The sequence below is a fragment of the Pimephales promelas genome, chromosome 6 (assembly GCF_988280905.1).
Source record: "Pimephales promelas chromosome 6, fPimPro1.hap1.1, whole genome shotgun sequence".
Lineage (NCBI taxonomy): Eukaryota > Metazoa > Chordata > Actinopteri > Cypriniformes > Leuciscidae > Pimephales > Pimephales promelas.
This window is the reverse complement of record NC_142774.1, coordinates 17,275,713-17,291,181: the sequence shown is the minus strand read 5'-3', so window position 1 is coordinate 17,291,181 and position 15,469 is coordinate 17,275,713. Positions and strand designations below refer to the sequence as shown.

The window sequence follows — 15,469 nt, the reverse complement described above, 5'->3', positions numbered from 1 at the left end:
TGCGGCAGATCAGAAAACGACCACAGCGGCGTATTTGTAATGATTAGACACAGCTTCCACCGTTGGATGTATATATCACTGTCCTTCGTGTCAAATATACATTTCGAATTAATAATTGTTCCTAGATTAACAAAACCTGCGGCGCTCGTTGACTGAAATCCTATTGTAAACATAATCCTCTTCGGCGCGTGACATACGTCACTCACGACACCCCGTTAGCGATTGGCTATGGCAGATCGTGAGTGACTTTGGGCAGATCCTATAGATTTGAACTTTAATAGTGAACCCGCCTACAAGGAAGGAAACGTTTCTCAATGGAGCGGTTCCAGACTCTATGTGGAAATGAAATGAACTAGAGTCTGGTTGAACCAGGCTAAGACTCTGCATCTCTCAGCTGAATAACTAAACGAGAAAGTAACTTCAGCGTAGGATGGATCCTGTCATGATTCTTGAAATATTATCATGACAGGCTGTCGGGGAGAAATGGAAAATAATTCACACTGAAGAGTTTGGCTATTGAGGTCCCTCCCTCTTTCCTCGTGTCTCTCGTTCTCTCTCTACTAATGGTAAGAAGTCGCTCTGTGTTCCTTTGGAAAGGCATTTCCATGGTTACTGATGTAATATGCAATCTGCCACAAGCTAAGTGGACAGAGAGGAGGAGGCGTGATGAATGATGAGGTCTAAACGTTGACATGTAAAAGCGGAAGCATATCACACACTCAAAAACTCACAATTTAACTAGCATGAATAAGTGAATGAGTCTAGCACTGGACCACATATTAAACAGCTTTGAAACTGATAACAAGCATTTCATTACATTTAAGGAATTCAACAACTTAGTGTAAATCTACAGAAATCAATACATATCTAAAGACATTCAATTATTAACCCCCCATCCCTGGCAGTCTTTCTGCCATTGAAGAATGTACTGATTAATGTACTGGTCATCCTTTTCCATGCAATTAAATTAAAAGGACTCAAAAGTACCAGAAAATTATCATAAAGTGCTTATATTACAAAACTTCCTTTGTGTCCAGAGCAACCTGGAATTGGTTATTCACTGTAAATCAAATCATAGTTTTCCTTTCTGTATAATTTAGGCTACATTTTATTTGGGTTTTGGGAACTTCATCAACTGAATCATCAACATAATGGCCCTCATTTATCAATCTTGCGTAGAAACGGGTGTATATGTTGGCGTAAGATTATGCTTAGACTCGTCTCACCGCCTGATTTATGAAGATGTGCGTACCTTTGAAATCCAGGTGTACGCAATGCCTGCCCTTGATAAATCTCGCGGTCGAAAACGATCGTCATTAGAATAACACGCCCCTAAATATTCAAGTCTCCGTTCCCCCCACGCCTTCATTTTACGCCATGGAGGGGAGCTTCCAAAGTGAATAACGTCTTACATTTCATTCGGTTCTTTACACAATGCTATGGTCTCTCTTCAGAAGACTTAAAGAATAGAACCCCCATATACTGTAGACCACTTCTAAGATTTTTTTGGTACTTTTTCATTCTTTTTTTTTTTCATTTTGTAACTTGACAGCTCCACTTACAAATTTTATTCCATTTAAAAGAGTGTTTTTTGTAACGAACCACAGGGAACATAGGAATCCATTTGCAGCTTTTATTAATCAGAGTCGTACAGGCAGGATCGAGACGAGGCAGACAAGACAGCAGGATAATCCAGTACACAGGCAGAGATCAGGGCAGGCAGAAATAATCGTAATCAGGAAACAGTCCGAGTTCAGGCCAGGCAGATAACAATCGTAGAAGAGTCAAACAGTCCAAAAACCGGACAACCAGAATCAGGGTATAAACACTCAGAAATGCTCACCGGGGCAAATCAAGACTTCGCACTGGTGTGTGAAGGTGTCTTTTATGGGTGTGTGCAAATGCAGTGCAGGTGTGATGCGCAATCAGTCCCAGGTATGAGGCATGATGGGAATTTGAGTTTAAAGCCAATGATCAATATTCCGGGGAAGGCTCCCTCTGGTGGCGGAGAGGAGGCGGAGCGGGAGCCTCCACTGTAACCGTTTTCTGGTGAGGCTATTCTTGTCTCTCACAGACAATCCATGTTGGTTTCATGGATTGTCTGTGAGAGACAAGAATAGCCTCACCAGCATTGTTAAAATCTGCTCCAAGATTATTGGAGTTCAGCTGACAGACTTGAGCTCCCTCTGGAAAAAACGGGTGCTTCAGAAGGCTAGACAAGTTTTGAGTCATCCTGACCACGTCCTTAGTCAGGAATTCTGTCTAATGCCCTCAGGTCGGCGCTACCTCGCTCCCCCAAGGAAAACTAATAGATATGCTAATTCTTTTATTCCTTCTGTCATCGGGCTCTTAAATACTGCTGGCAGTGGCAATTAGTCATGTGCCTTGAATCATATACCTTGTATGTATTTAATTATTTATCATTATTGTTATCTATTTATGTATTTATTTTCTTGAACTTGGGTCCCTGCTCTGTCTTTGTGTTAAGCAATATCACTGACAGTGTTTCTGAATGTTCGACTGATTGTTGTCTTGTCTTGTTTAAAATGACTGGAAGGCTAAAACTGAATTGCCCTATGGGGATAAATAAAGTTGTTTGAATTGAATTGAATTGAATTCTTTCAAAATTGTAGGACAGAGAGTTCCACCTGAGAAAGAACATCATATAAGTTTGGAACAACATCAGGGTTAGAAAATGATGAGAGTTATTTTATTTTGGTATGAACTGTTCTATTATGTACTACTTAATGGTATTTTTTTTAATTTTTATTATTATTATTTGCACTGATTACTCATTAGCTGTGAAAAATAATAAGATTTTAATGTAATGTTTCATATTCAGACCTAGCCTGACCCTGTTAAATACTTTCTGTAAAATAAATCATTTCAGTTAGAATTCCTTAAAGGGAAATTTCAAAATTCACTTCTTCCTTTTCAGTGCCGGAGGGATACTTAATGGCTTCTCTCAGTGATTTGTCAAATTCAAAACATTAGCCCTCATTCACAGCCCGAGTTAAGCTGAAATCTAATTCCTCTTAATGGCTGGCTGTGCATGCACTACACTGTTAGCGGGGAAGAGGAGCAACAAAACAGAGTAAATGTGCTCATCGCTCTTCCTGACTGTCTTGATTAGATTAAAAGCTGTAAGGCTCCCTTATTGCCTCTGATCCAGGACCAGCATTCACATCTTAAGTATAAATCTTACTTCTTATGAGGCAGACTTCAAAACCATTCTGAGATCAGTGTGATAGGGCAAGTTAATTTAAGGTTAAGTGTTGTATCTGCTGGAATTACTGGTGAAAATGACCTAGTTGGACACAAAGAGAATGGTGATACGCAGTGATACAGAGTTCACTCTCAGCAGCTGGGCAGCCAGCTGTGATTTTTTAATATGGTCATTTTTTGAAATGGTTTGCTTCCCATCACCAGCTCATTTGACTAATGTAAGTCAATTATATGGACACAAGCAGCCAGTGCCATTAAAGATACAGTGAATGACAGCCTTTTTTGTGGGGGATGGGGTGACAGAAAGAAGAAATGTAATAACATAATTTTCAGTTCCCTGAATTTGTAACAGATGTAGCACCATCTTGATTCCTAAGCCATATTTGTCATGTCGTGCTTCCAGCTTGTTTAGCTGGTTGATGGTGGACATGTGTGCAGCGCTTAAGCACTATTAGATGATTGTTATTGGATGCTATTGGATAGACTATCTATTAGGAATGTAAGCTGAGCAGCAGCCATACATTAAGAGCACTTTATGTAACATCACCTATTGTATGGTGTAATACTTGTACAGACATGATCATCTACTTTGCAGCACCTATCTCAATTAGGAAAATTCTCATAAAACAGATGGACTCTTTATTGTGTTAAATCATTAAATCATCATCCCGAGTCTTTAATAGACATTATTAGACATTGCATCCAGTGGGACTGATGCAACATGAAAGCGGAGAACACAGCTGACAATTCTTGCTGTGTATGACAAAATGATAAAGAGATATTTATGTTTATTTATTTTTTATATTTTTTGCCCTATCAGAGAGATTATTTTTGCCCCTTTCACTAAGGGGATGAACATACAGCAATGATTTATAGGGAATCTGAGGCATGACATGCCGAGCATAGCAACTTTTTAGTGGTCCAGAAGATGCAACTGAAATTGGGTTACTCACAAAATGCAAAGGACTTCGTTTCAGCCTTACAAACTCAATCAGTCATCCTATCTCTGGAGGTAATTTTAATAATGTCACATGACAGGGATTTCTTGGCTACTCTTTTAAGCTACTCTTTTGGGAATTTTTCAAAATACAGCATCCTTCAAATACTTGGACTGTAATCTCTGGCAAGATACAGGCAGGGGGAAAAGATTAGATTTAAAATAGCAAGCCATCTGTGTAATGTTTTATTTTATAATATCAGTGATTAGATAGATAATATGGTTACAGTCATGATCCAGCAACATGTAGTGGACTACTGGAATTAGGACTCTTTTTTTTCTTTTTCTAGTGTAATGTATATGTCTCCGTTACTAATGTAACCCTCATTCCCGAAAGGGGAGACCCATCATACAGTGATGGTCAGCAACAGGGGAGACGGAATGTAATGATTGTGATCCCTGTGGAAATCGCCATGGTTGCTGCCATATCCAGCACCCTACGCAAGACTCTCAGACCCCCAACTGACTGGAAGGCCTGCGTAGGGGGAGTTCAAATTGCTGTTCTGTTATACCCCACACAGTGGAACTCTTGGATAACTCTGGGAAAGTGTGCCTTTCCAGGGGAGAGGGACACTGCGGAAGACAGATCCTGTCGGAAGGGAGGTAACGTGTAAAATATACATATGGATTCGCCGGTAGTACAACAAGGGGAGGCTACACCGGACAGTGACGGAAAGACACAGGCTCACCGCAGGGAGCTGGTCATGGAAGAAAAAGCATATGGGATCAGCCTAGTAAAAGTTATACAAGCATAGGAGCACTAGGCCTGGCGTTGGGGTGCGGAGGAACTCTACAGGGTTCGCCTAAAACTAATCTAGGCTAAATCTAGTTTTAGTCTAGACTAAATTTAGACTAAAAACTTTCTTCTTTTTTACCTGGCAATCACATATGGCATTATACATTTCTATTATTCAAATCAGTTAAATGATTATTAGGCTGCATAGATTAGGTCAGCCGGAACTGGGGACACTTCCCTATGTAGGCTACTTGTTACATCATGAGAAGAATGGCATCAACACTAACGGTAAATGTATTCGTATTGAACGGGTTCGGTTCGAGGTTTCCGGTTCGGTATGCATACAAACCGAAAGATTCCTTGGACCACTTTTCCTGCCGACAAAATTGGCAGGAAAAGTCCTGTCCTGCCGACAGCCACCACGCAGTGCCACGCCAGTTGCTCTTTTATAAGAAGAAAGTACTCTTTTAACACTCTGGGGTCGGCAATCACGCAATCTGCTCGCTTTTTTCTTATCAGTGCAAACAGACTCAAAATACTCTGTTGAGTTGTCTGTCACATCATTAAAAACTGTTAAATGTCGTCTTTTATGTGTGTATGCTCATAATAAAAACAAAATGTTGTGTTTTTCATAAAATAAAGATAATAAACATGATGCGCTTTCTGACGTTTCTCTAAATGTGAACTTCATTCTTAAACCCAACATAAAAGACCTGTTATTCAGCAAAGGTTTGTCACACGGACAGGGCCGTGCAGAGACAAATTCAGGAGAAAAACCATCAGATTACCTTCATCGTCTTCATACAGCACTGAGCTCTCTTGTGAGAAGGAATGGCTTTTCCGCCACTGACATGGACAGGCAACTTTTGAGACTGTTTAGCTGGGGATGTTGAAATAATGCTCTTATTGTAATCCTCCAGCTTGAACAACGTAAGAGCACCCCCCCCCCCGCCCACCCCACCCCACTATTTCCAGAATTCCTGATTATGTTGCGCACCGAAGACAACCGCCAAGCCACTAAAAGTAAGAGAATGAGACAGCACCTTGGAATTAAAGTGAAGGTTCCATCCAGTGTGCAGGCTACATGTAATCCTTGTTTGACCCAACTTGACTTCCCTGTGGTAGAGGATTAGTCCTTCTGCAGTTGTACGACCTCTGCAAAAGCAAATTGCTGAAGCAAAAATAGCAAATCTCATGGCCTCTAAAGAGGAGAAAACTGTTCAAGAAAAAAAGAGGTCAAAACAAATTCAGAAGCAAGACAAGAAACAGGTACAACAAAATCCTGCTGCCAATTCAAAGCCTAGACCTTGGTACAACTTCAGATGTGGCCATATCGTCTCCTCCTGTGGTAATCCTCCGAACTCAATATTAGTGCAAGCCAAGAGAAGAGAACTTAGAGAAAAGCAGAAAGCTTGGAATATGCAGAATGGTGCAGCAGGAATGCAGGGTTTAAAAGAGTAGAAGTTTCTGTTGCGGGACAAAAAGGGGCCATGCATGACCTAAGTCATGTCTGACATGTCTCTGCCCACTTACAGGGACATATATAAAAAGAATGATAAATGGAAAGGAGTTTCAGCAATTGCAGGAATTCCAAGTAAGTTTAAATGATTGAATAGCCTGTAAATTTAACTATAATTTTTTTTGACAGAGCAGGCTGATCTCATGAATTAGCGTGTGTATGACACGGCAATTGTTATTTCCATTTTTGGCATGCAATCAACACGCATAATCGCTCTTTTCAGCGTGTTAATGAACGCTGTTGACTTAACGCTATTACTGTATAAATAAATATATGACTTACCTCAACCCCGTCCCTAAACCTACCTGTCGCTGGGGTTAATGGCATTTATGACTGTTCCCTTATCATCCCAGGAAAGAAAAAGATGTAGCTCCCCAGATGTAGATCTACATTTTGCTTCGTTTCGCTCAGACATTTGACGGCATGTACAGACACGCGGAATCACTCGGACGTTAATGGCATAGACATACATGCGGATAACACGCGGATAGCTCAAAATGCGTACAGATAACACGCCACTTGACTCGAAAGTGGTGTGTATGTTTACGCAAAAGTCATGATGTCATGTTGGACAGAGACAGTAAACAAAACCTAAACCTACTATAATGGCCTTTCTAATATTTTAGCAATGTTTACACTCTCCATTTACACATGTATATAATGTACCGTCTAATGTTATTGAAATCAATGTATATGAAATCAAGCACTGCAGAACTTGCTGAGCTTCGAGAATGATCTTTAGATCGGGTCTTAAGTAGGACTCAAATGCAGAGGAAGACCATCTGCCCAAGATCTTGATAGCAGCAGTAGGGACGCCATGCTCGGCTGCTGTAGTGGCAGCACCAATCCTGAATGAGTGGCCAGTATACTTGGAAGGGGATAGACTGCAGTTTTTGAGGACGGAAACTAAATGAGACCTGAACCAAGCTTTGGTAAGAGGGGCCCCATTAGGTAGAGAAAATAGAGGGGAGTGATCTGAAGATTTAGGGCGAATTTTAAGAAATTTAAGCATAGATGAGAAGGGACAAAAATTGTTGCTAATTTTAGAAATAGTGATTGAGATGCCAGAACCTAAAGAGTCATTTTTTGAGTATTTGAGAAAGAGAGTAAAGAAATTATGTGAGAAGTGTAAGTCAGAGAAAGAGAGACCACGGACGGTATCAAAATGTTTAGACGTTGAAGCGAATTCACCTGGACACATAAACCCGTAGAAAGCAGTTAGAAACACTGCTTCCAGCAAAATGTTAGAGTATGCTGAAAAAAGCCCATTACGCACAGAAAGAATTAATCTATGCAATAAAGATAAAGTAAAAGGCAACCGTTTCTCTGGAGAATTCATATATGATTTAGCTATACCTTTGAGCAGTAATGGAATGGGAGAAGCTGTGAAGAGACTCGGACAATCGGGATTAAAATATTTTGCATAAAATTGAATACCAGCGAGCAAGCTGCGGATGGAGGAAATTTTCAAATTGCGATTTTCGAAATTAAAGTAGTAAGTGTAAACGGTTGTAATCAAGATAGGAAAAAGAGGAATCTGAAAGGAAAAGCAAAACATTACAAAATAAGACCAAGCGGAAGTGTAAGCTTTTGAAGTAGAAGAAGCTAATCCTAGACATATAATGTCTAGCTGATCTTTGCAACTCGACTAGTTTAATGTTGTTGCTGTTAGGGGAAGGCAGGGTGTTGGTTCCGTATTGGCCGAAGGGCAAAGCCATCTGAACGTCTGAAAACGAAACCGGGAGAGCGCATCAGCAATGATGTTGCAATGGCCTGGGATATGAGCAGCCTTAATAATGAAATTGAAAGTGACTGATTGCCAGATTAAGCGTCTCAGAAAAGGCATGATCATCTGACACGATGATCTGCCTTTATTGATTATGGCGACAGTGGCTTAATTATCGCAGAACAACAGGATGCGTTTCCTTGACCACGCTGAACCCCAAATTACGCTAGCTACGACTAAAGGATAGATCTCGTAGAGCGTGAAAGAAACGGAGCCTGATTTTTTCTTAGGGAATTCGGTTGGCCATTTCTTTGCGAACCATTGCCCTTGAAAAAAAACACCGAAACCGATAGATAGGGCAGCATCGGTAAATAATTGTAGGTCTGCGGATGATTCAAAAGCATCGTTGTAAAAAAAAAGAAATGCCGTTCCAATCGTTAAGCAACTGGGTCCAAAATTTTATGTCGGACAAACACCCATCATCCAAGTGAATCATATCACTTAATTTTTGAACGGAATGTGCCAAGGTTAGAAACCGAGAAATGAAGGTGAGGTGACCGAGCAGAGAGAGCATATCGCGTTTCGTAACGCTAGAGAGGAAAAAGATTCCAGGAACGACCTGATCCTTAGAAGCTTCTCTTGTGGAAGGGAAGCTTGCATTTGAACTGTGTCGAGAGAAATGCCTAAGAATTCTAACGAGGTACAGGGGCCCAAAGTTTTTTCAGCGGAAAGGGGAACACCGACGTCGCTGAAAATCTGTTTGAGAATATCGAGAATAGAAGATTGGGAAGATGGAAAATCGATAAGCAAAAAATCGTCTAATAAATGCAAAACGAAAGGAAGCTTACAGATGTTCAGCAGAATCCAGCATAGAGCCTCCGAAAGACTTCTGCAACCAAATGGAAGTCTCACGGCGAAAAAGAATTTTGAATTCCATTTAATTCCGAAGTACGGCCAATCGGAGGGGTGAATTGGCATGGTTTTGACAGCGTCGGAAATGTCAGCTTTAGCTAGCCAAGCACCTTGACCGGCTAATTTAATCAACTGGATAGCATTATCCACAGTAGCGTAATGGAGAGAAAACGGTGTTAGGGGAATGCATTCGTTAACGCTTGCTACGTTAGAGGAATGTGAGGAAGACATATCGAATATGAGACGTTTTTTGCCGGAATATTTGCGAGTTGCGACGCCGATGGAATTAATCCGAAAAGGAGAAAAAGGAGGAGAAGTGAAAGGGCCAATAACAAATCCTTTATTAATCTCTTTGTCAAGAAGAGCTGAAACCACGTCGGGTTCATTTCTGTCAGAATGTAAATTTTTGGCAACAAAAGAGGTAGAAAGATGTGAAAGGATGCCCACCCGAAACCCTCGAGACAGACCGGTGATTAAATAATCGAAGAATAACGGATCAGGATGGGAAGAGAGGTAGCTTGAAAGATTAAGGATATTGATAGGAGTAGATGGGTGTTTATTCAGAACTTTCTCCGAATTAGGGCTTTCCCTCGGGGAGCAGGTTTGTACCGGCGTGGACAAACAGATTTCGGGTGTGGATCCTTGCAATAACTACAAATGTGAGCAAATTTGCAATTAGGAAAAGAACAGACAGCTTCATTGAATTGAATACATAGAGGTGCACTATTAGAGTCAGTGCCAGAGCGACCTCTGCTGTTTAGCAAAAGTCTTACATTTTCAGTACCATAGACAGCGCCTGTAACGTTGCTAGCGAAGGCTTTAGGGCAGAATGAAGCTTTGTGACCGTGAGCACTGCAAATAGTACAAGCCAAGCTTTTTTGGCCTCCAAAATGGCGGACGAGCAGTTCGGTGTCAGTAACTGACCAGTCTAGCCTTGAGTTGTAAAGAGAGATGAAAGATTATTCTGTACCCGCGGGTCGGAAGTATTAAGGAGTACAGCCACGTCACCACAGTCAACCATTTTTCTGTCGGCAGCAGGCGAGGGAAGCAGTAAGGTAGCAAGGTTAATGTCCTTACCTTGGACAATATTAGCTCTTAGAGAGTTAGATATTGTTGCAGCGGCTGGAGAAACGAACCGCCTACCGAACGTTTGTGCTGGAGCTGCTGTGGAGAGGTTAAAATTTGAAGAAGCCGCCGGAGCAGAGACGTCTTGGAAAGGCGACTGAATTGGAAGCAGAGGAGTTGGCAGGGTAGTTGAAGTCGAAGGCACGCTTTAGTTGAAGTCGAAGGCACGCTTGGAAGGTTACTTAACCCAGAAGGAGGACCCGATTGCGGATTAACAGAAGAGTTTGTGGCCATATCTGCGTTGGATTGAAGGTTAGTCAAGGAATGTTCAAAATTAGTCATTTTGGACTGCAGGCGACTGTTTGAGAGAGGCTTTGAACTGCGGAGAGAAGCTGGAAATTTGTATCAGTAGCATCGTTAGTCTGTGGAGAAGATGGTACGAAGGCAGACTGCACCTCATAAAATTCGTACGAATTCCCGTGAGATCGGGTTGATCTAGCTTATAATGTCTTGAATATGAAAACACAACAAACAACAAATCCATTTGTCTTAAACCTTGTGTGCTGTTTGGGGTCTTTTTGACCCACATTACTAACTTTCATTTATGGGGATAACATGGATAATTTTACATGGTTTAGTGTACAATTTTTGCCCATCTTTTGGAAAATGCCGTTTTAAAAGTAATAAATTATCACTTTAACCAGTAGAAAGCTGCAGAGCTCCATTATTTGCTATTTGCTATTTGACTAAATGAAAGACATATTTTCACAAATTTTTCCAGTTGTATTCATATCTACATATTATGAAATCACAATTATAACAATAAAAGTTACTTTTTGTCGAAGTTTGTACTGGAAAAAAAAATCTGTTTTTCAATAATGTTATATTATGATTAGAATCAAATGATTTTTGTCAATGGACAAAATTCATCCTCAAAATCAGAAATAACACACATAGACAGCACAAACGTTTTAACTTGTACAAAATATGTAAAAAATTTGTTACAACATTTTGTTGCCTGGGATCTCTGAGACAACAAACAGCCCGACTGTAAACCTCAAATGAACAAACGCACAAAGTTGTAGCGTGCAGAACAAAGTGCAGCCGTAACAGGGCATTGTGTATCAAAAAGTTAAATGAAAATAAATAAATACAAATAATTAGAATTAATATATATATATATATATATATATATATATATATATATATATAAAACAAAAAAAAACAAATGACAAAATGGCAAAAAACTAAAATAACAGTGCATACAGACAGTACTAATGAACAGTAGAGATATCATTCTAAAGGGCTGTTATCATTATCCATATTCCGGTGTTCAAACAGCGCGTCGCATTCGGTTACGACAGTCAACACGATGAAACTCTTTCCAAGATGATTAAATGGTAATATTATTATAATTGATAGGTAGATAGATAGGTCTATGGTTTCATAAAATGACTTTCTTGCTAGTCTTTTATTGCTGTAACTTAATCACTTTCTACTGAGTCTGAGTGTCTGTTAGATCACAACACTAGAGTAGCGCACTATAATTAATAATAATAATTCATTACATTTATATAGCGCTTTTTTTTCTGGAAACTCAAAGCGCTTCACATAGAGGGGGGGGGATCTCCTCAACCACCACCAATGTGCAGCATCCACCTGGATGATGCGACGGCAGCCATATTGCGCCAGAACGCTCACCACACACCAGCTTACTGGTGGAGAGGAGACAGTGATGAAGCCAATTGGTGTATATGGGGATGATTAGGAGGCCATGATGGACAGAGGCCACTGGGCAAATTTGGCCAGGATGCCGGGGTTACACCCCTACTCTTTCGAAAGACATCCTGGGATTTTTTTATGACCACAGAGAGTCAGGACCTCGGTTTAACGTCTCATCCGAAGGACGGTGCTCTTTGACAGCATAGTGTCCCCATTACTTTACTGGGGTGTTAGGACCCACACAGACCACAGGGTGAGCACCCCCTGCTGGCCTCACTAACACCTCTTCCAGCAGCAACCTGGTTTTCTCAGAAGGTCTCCCATCCAGGTACTAACCAGGCTCAGCCCTGCTTAGCTTTAGTGGGCAACCAGTCTTGGGCTACAGGGTGATATGGCTGCTGGCAATTGTTCTTCTTGCGCACAGTAGCCTATCTGAAATTTAAAACTGTTAAAAGAAAAGGCTGAATAAACTATTGCATAGATACTGTATAATACACTATGCATCGATATGTCTTTCTCTTTCCTTGGTGCTTTTAACTTTTCAATGCGGCGGACTCGAAGAGCTGCGCGCCGCCCTGTGACTCCGTGTTGCTTCAAGCGCATCATTCAGCACTTGCGGTGCGGATAAGCGCTGTGTTCAGCACTGTTTTGGAGTCTTTCACAATCATGTCATAATACTTTTACGCAATGAAAGCTTATTAATAGCTTTTCTTGTTCTGTCCTATCTATTATATGTTGCTGCCTCACTAAACAGCCGTGCTTTACATTTAAAACAGCTGTGCATCTTATTTTTACGTTGTTATTTTACAACAATACAAAGAGCAATGTGTAACGTTTTACCAAATTTAGTGCTACACTTCTTGTCTCTTATTTGTTCCCCAGTAAGGAATGTTTTTTTTCACTAAATGTTCAGATTTTATACAATTATTGTGCAATTGTGATTTTTCTAGGATAATTTTTGCTGAGTTATCCACTAATCTAGTTTACAATAGCATTTTTGTCATAGGTTATGGTCATATATTTTATTTGTTGTTTTTCTTTATAAGGAAGTTGTCTGTATTAAGTAGATTTTAACACACAAAATAGTGATTATCAGATCAATGAGGCCTCACCATGCTCGCCAGTCGCCACAACCCTGATTTAGGGTTTTATTTAGTTATAATAAACAAAAAAATTAAATATAATTTTTATCCGATTAATCGAAAAAATAATCATCCGATTAATTGATTATCAAAATAAGAACACTCTGTTGAGCTTGACAGAAATGTATGGCTCCACTGCTATCAATTGCCTGTATTAATTTGGGCAGGGGGGTTAGCTGACAGGACTCAGTGATCACCAGTATCCACAGCATAATAGTTCAAAGAAAGTGAAGAGGAAAGAATATTGGCAAGGATATCCAAACAGACTAATTATCACATTTCGTTAAGTGTTAATTGCCACCGTGAGAAGCTGCTTGTCTGCACTAATGCCTTCCAAAACACACACACACACACACACACACAACAATTTCTCTCCAGCTTTGTTGTACTATTAATAAGCCCAAATTCCTCCAGCAGGCAGTCCAGTGGTTTCATTAGAGACTGTGTGAAGGAGTGCTATAATCTTTACAACACTGGGTAAAGAGTCCATTTTTATATCAACCTTCAAATTATATATTACTAGCATGGTCATCTCCACACAGAATTGGCCTCTGTACACTTATATAGTAGCCTGGATGCCAGCCCGAACTCCACCCACAACATTTTTTGGTCGGGAAGTTCGGTCTGGACTCGATCCATTGAGGAGTAATTATGATCAGGCAAGAAATGAACGGGCCAATCAAATTGCCAGGTGGGGCTTTATACGATGATGGACAGGTGATCTGCAAGGAGGTAATCATCACGTTATCAAAGAGCGCTTAACTGTTTTCCCTCAAAGATGACTGCAAGTTGTCACATGCCTGTCCTGTCTTGTGTTGCACATGGGTGTTTGTTCTGTGTGCCAATGTGCTGTTGTGATTGTTGATCCCTCCCCCTCGTTACCTGATTAGTGTTTGAGTTGTTCCACCTGTCCTCTCTTGATTTGTTCCCTTTTTAAGTCTCCTCTTGTATGCAGTCTTTGTCGGTTCGTTGTCATACGTCATCCCAGTTCCTTGTTGATGGTCTTATGTTCAGAGTCAGTATTGGTTTCATGTTCATTTATTGTGGTTTTTGATTTGTGTTTGTTCTGTTTTTGTTAATAAATCCTCCATGTTTTTGCACTTGAGTTCTCTTCCCATTTTTGTAAGTGTTCCGTGACAGAACGAACCGACCCTTTGAGAACTCAGCAGCATGGAGGATTTTTGCTGGAGGTATATGGATGATGAAGACTTGGATTGCCCAGATTACATCATTGTCACATTTGGATCAACCCAATTCTCTCCGATCGGCGGTGTCAGAAGGACTCCGCCAAACCGGGGTTCCAGCGGGGGGTTTTCGGACTTCTCTTCCCCAGCCAAGGAGCGGGGGAGGAGAGATTTTCGGGGGACCCGCTGGGTAATTTTTCCGGTGGAAGGCAGTTCTGGGCCGGCTTCTCGCCGTCATGGATGGAGGAGGAGGAGATGCCCCTCTGCCCAGCGAGAGACTGCTCACGTCCCCTCTGCCCAGCGAGAGACTGCTCACGTCCCCTCTGCCCAGCGAGAGACTGCTCACGTCCCCTCTGCCCAGCGAGAGACTGCTCACGTCCCGTCTGCCCAGCGAGAGACTGCTCACGTCCCGTCTGCCCAGCGAGAGACTGCTCACGTCCCGTCTGCCCAGCGAGAGACTGCTCACGTCCGGTCTGCCCAGCGAGAGACTGTTTGCGTCCCGACTGTCCAGTCTGAGACAGAGCCAGAGATCCCCTTTGGCGTGGCCGCCAAAATTGTGACGTGTAATCTGGAGCGTTTGACTCGGATCTTGGAGAAGCCGGTCTCTGCTATGCCTGTTCCTGAGCCGGAGGCAGAGCCAGTGCCTGTTCCAGAGCTAGAGCTCATGTCGGTTCCGGACCCAGACTGTTTCTTTTCTGGTGTCTGTTCCCGAGCCGGTGTCTGTTCCTGAAAGATCTGCACCGCCCTGGCCGCCCGAGGGGTCTGCACCACCCTGGCCACCCAAGGGGTCTGCACCACCCTGGCCACCCGAGGGGTCTTTACCTCCCTGGCCACCTGAAAGATCTTCTCCGCCCTGGCCGCCCGAGGGGTCTACATCGCTCCCTGGGCACCCGAGGGGTCTTCACCGCCCTGGCCACCTGAAAGGTCTGCTCTGCCCTGGGCAGCCGAGGGGTCTTCATCGCCCTGGCCACCCTAGAGGTCTTCTCCGTCCTGCCCGCCCAAGGACTCTTCGCTGCCCTGGCCGCCCAAGGGCTCTTCGCCGCCCGAGGGTTCTTCGCCGCCCTGGCCGCCCGATGGACTATATGTTTCGCCTTGGGCGGCCGATGGACTATGTGCTTCGCTTTGGCCGGCCGATGGACTCTGTGTTTCTCATTTTTGTCCTCTTTTTACCTATGTGTAACTTTTTTTTAATTGATGCACAAGGGTTAAGTCTCCTCTTGTATGCGGTCTTTGTCGTTTCG

General features: G+C 42.1%; 1 protein-coding gene across 1 annotated transcript; it reads right to left on the bottom strand.

The window, feature by feature from the left end:
• Positions 1 to 3,268: 3,268 nt before the first annotated feature.
• Positions 3,269 to 14,894, bottom strand: LOC148978520 (uncharacterized). Its single transcript, XM_089132627.1, has 4 exons — positions 14,733 to 14,894; positions 7,185 to 8,125; positions 5,747 to 5,804; positions 3,269 to 3,307 (listed from the first exon to the last, which is right to left on the bottom strand). Exons 1-4 carry the CDS (start codon positions 14,892 to 14,894, stop codon positions 3,269 to 3,271), a joined length of 1,200 nt encoding a protein of 399 aa, XP_088988753.1.
• Between the last annotated feature and the right edge of the window lie 575 nt (positions 14,895 to 15,469).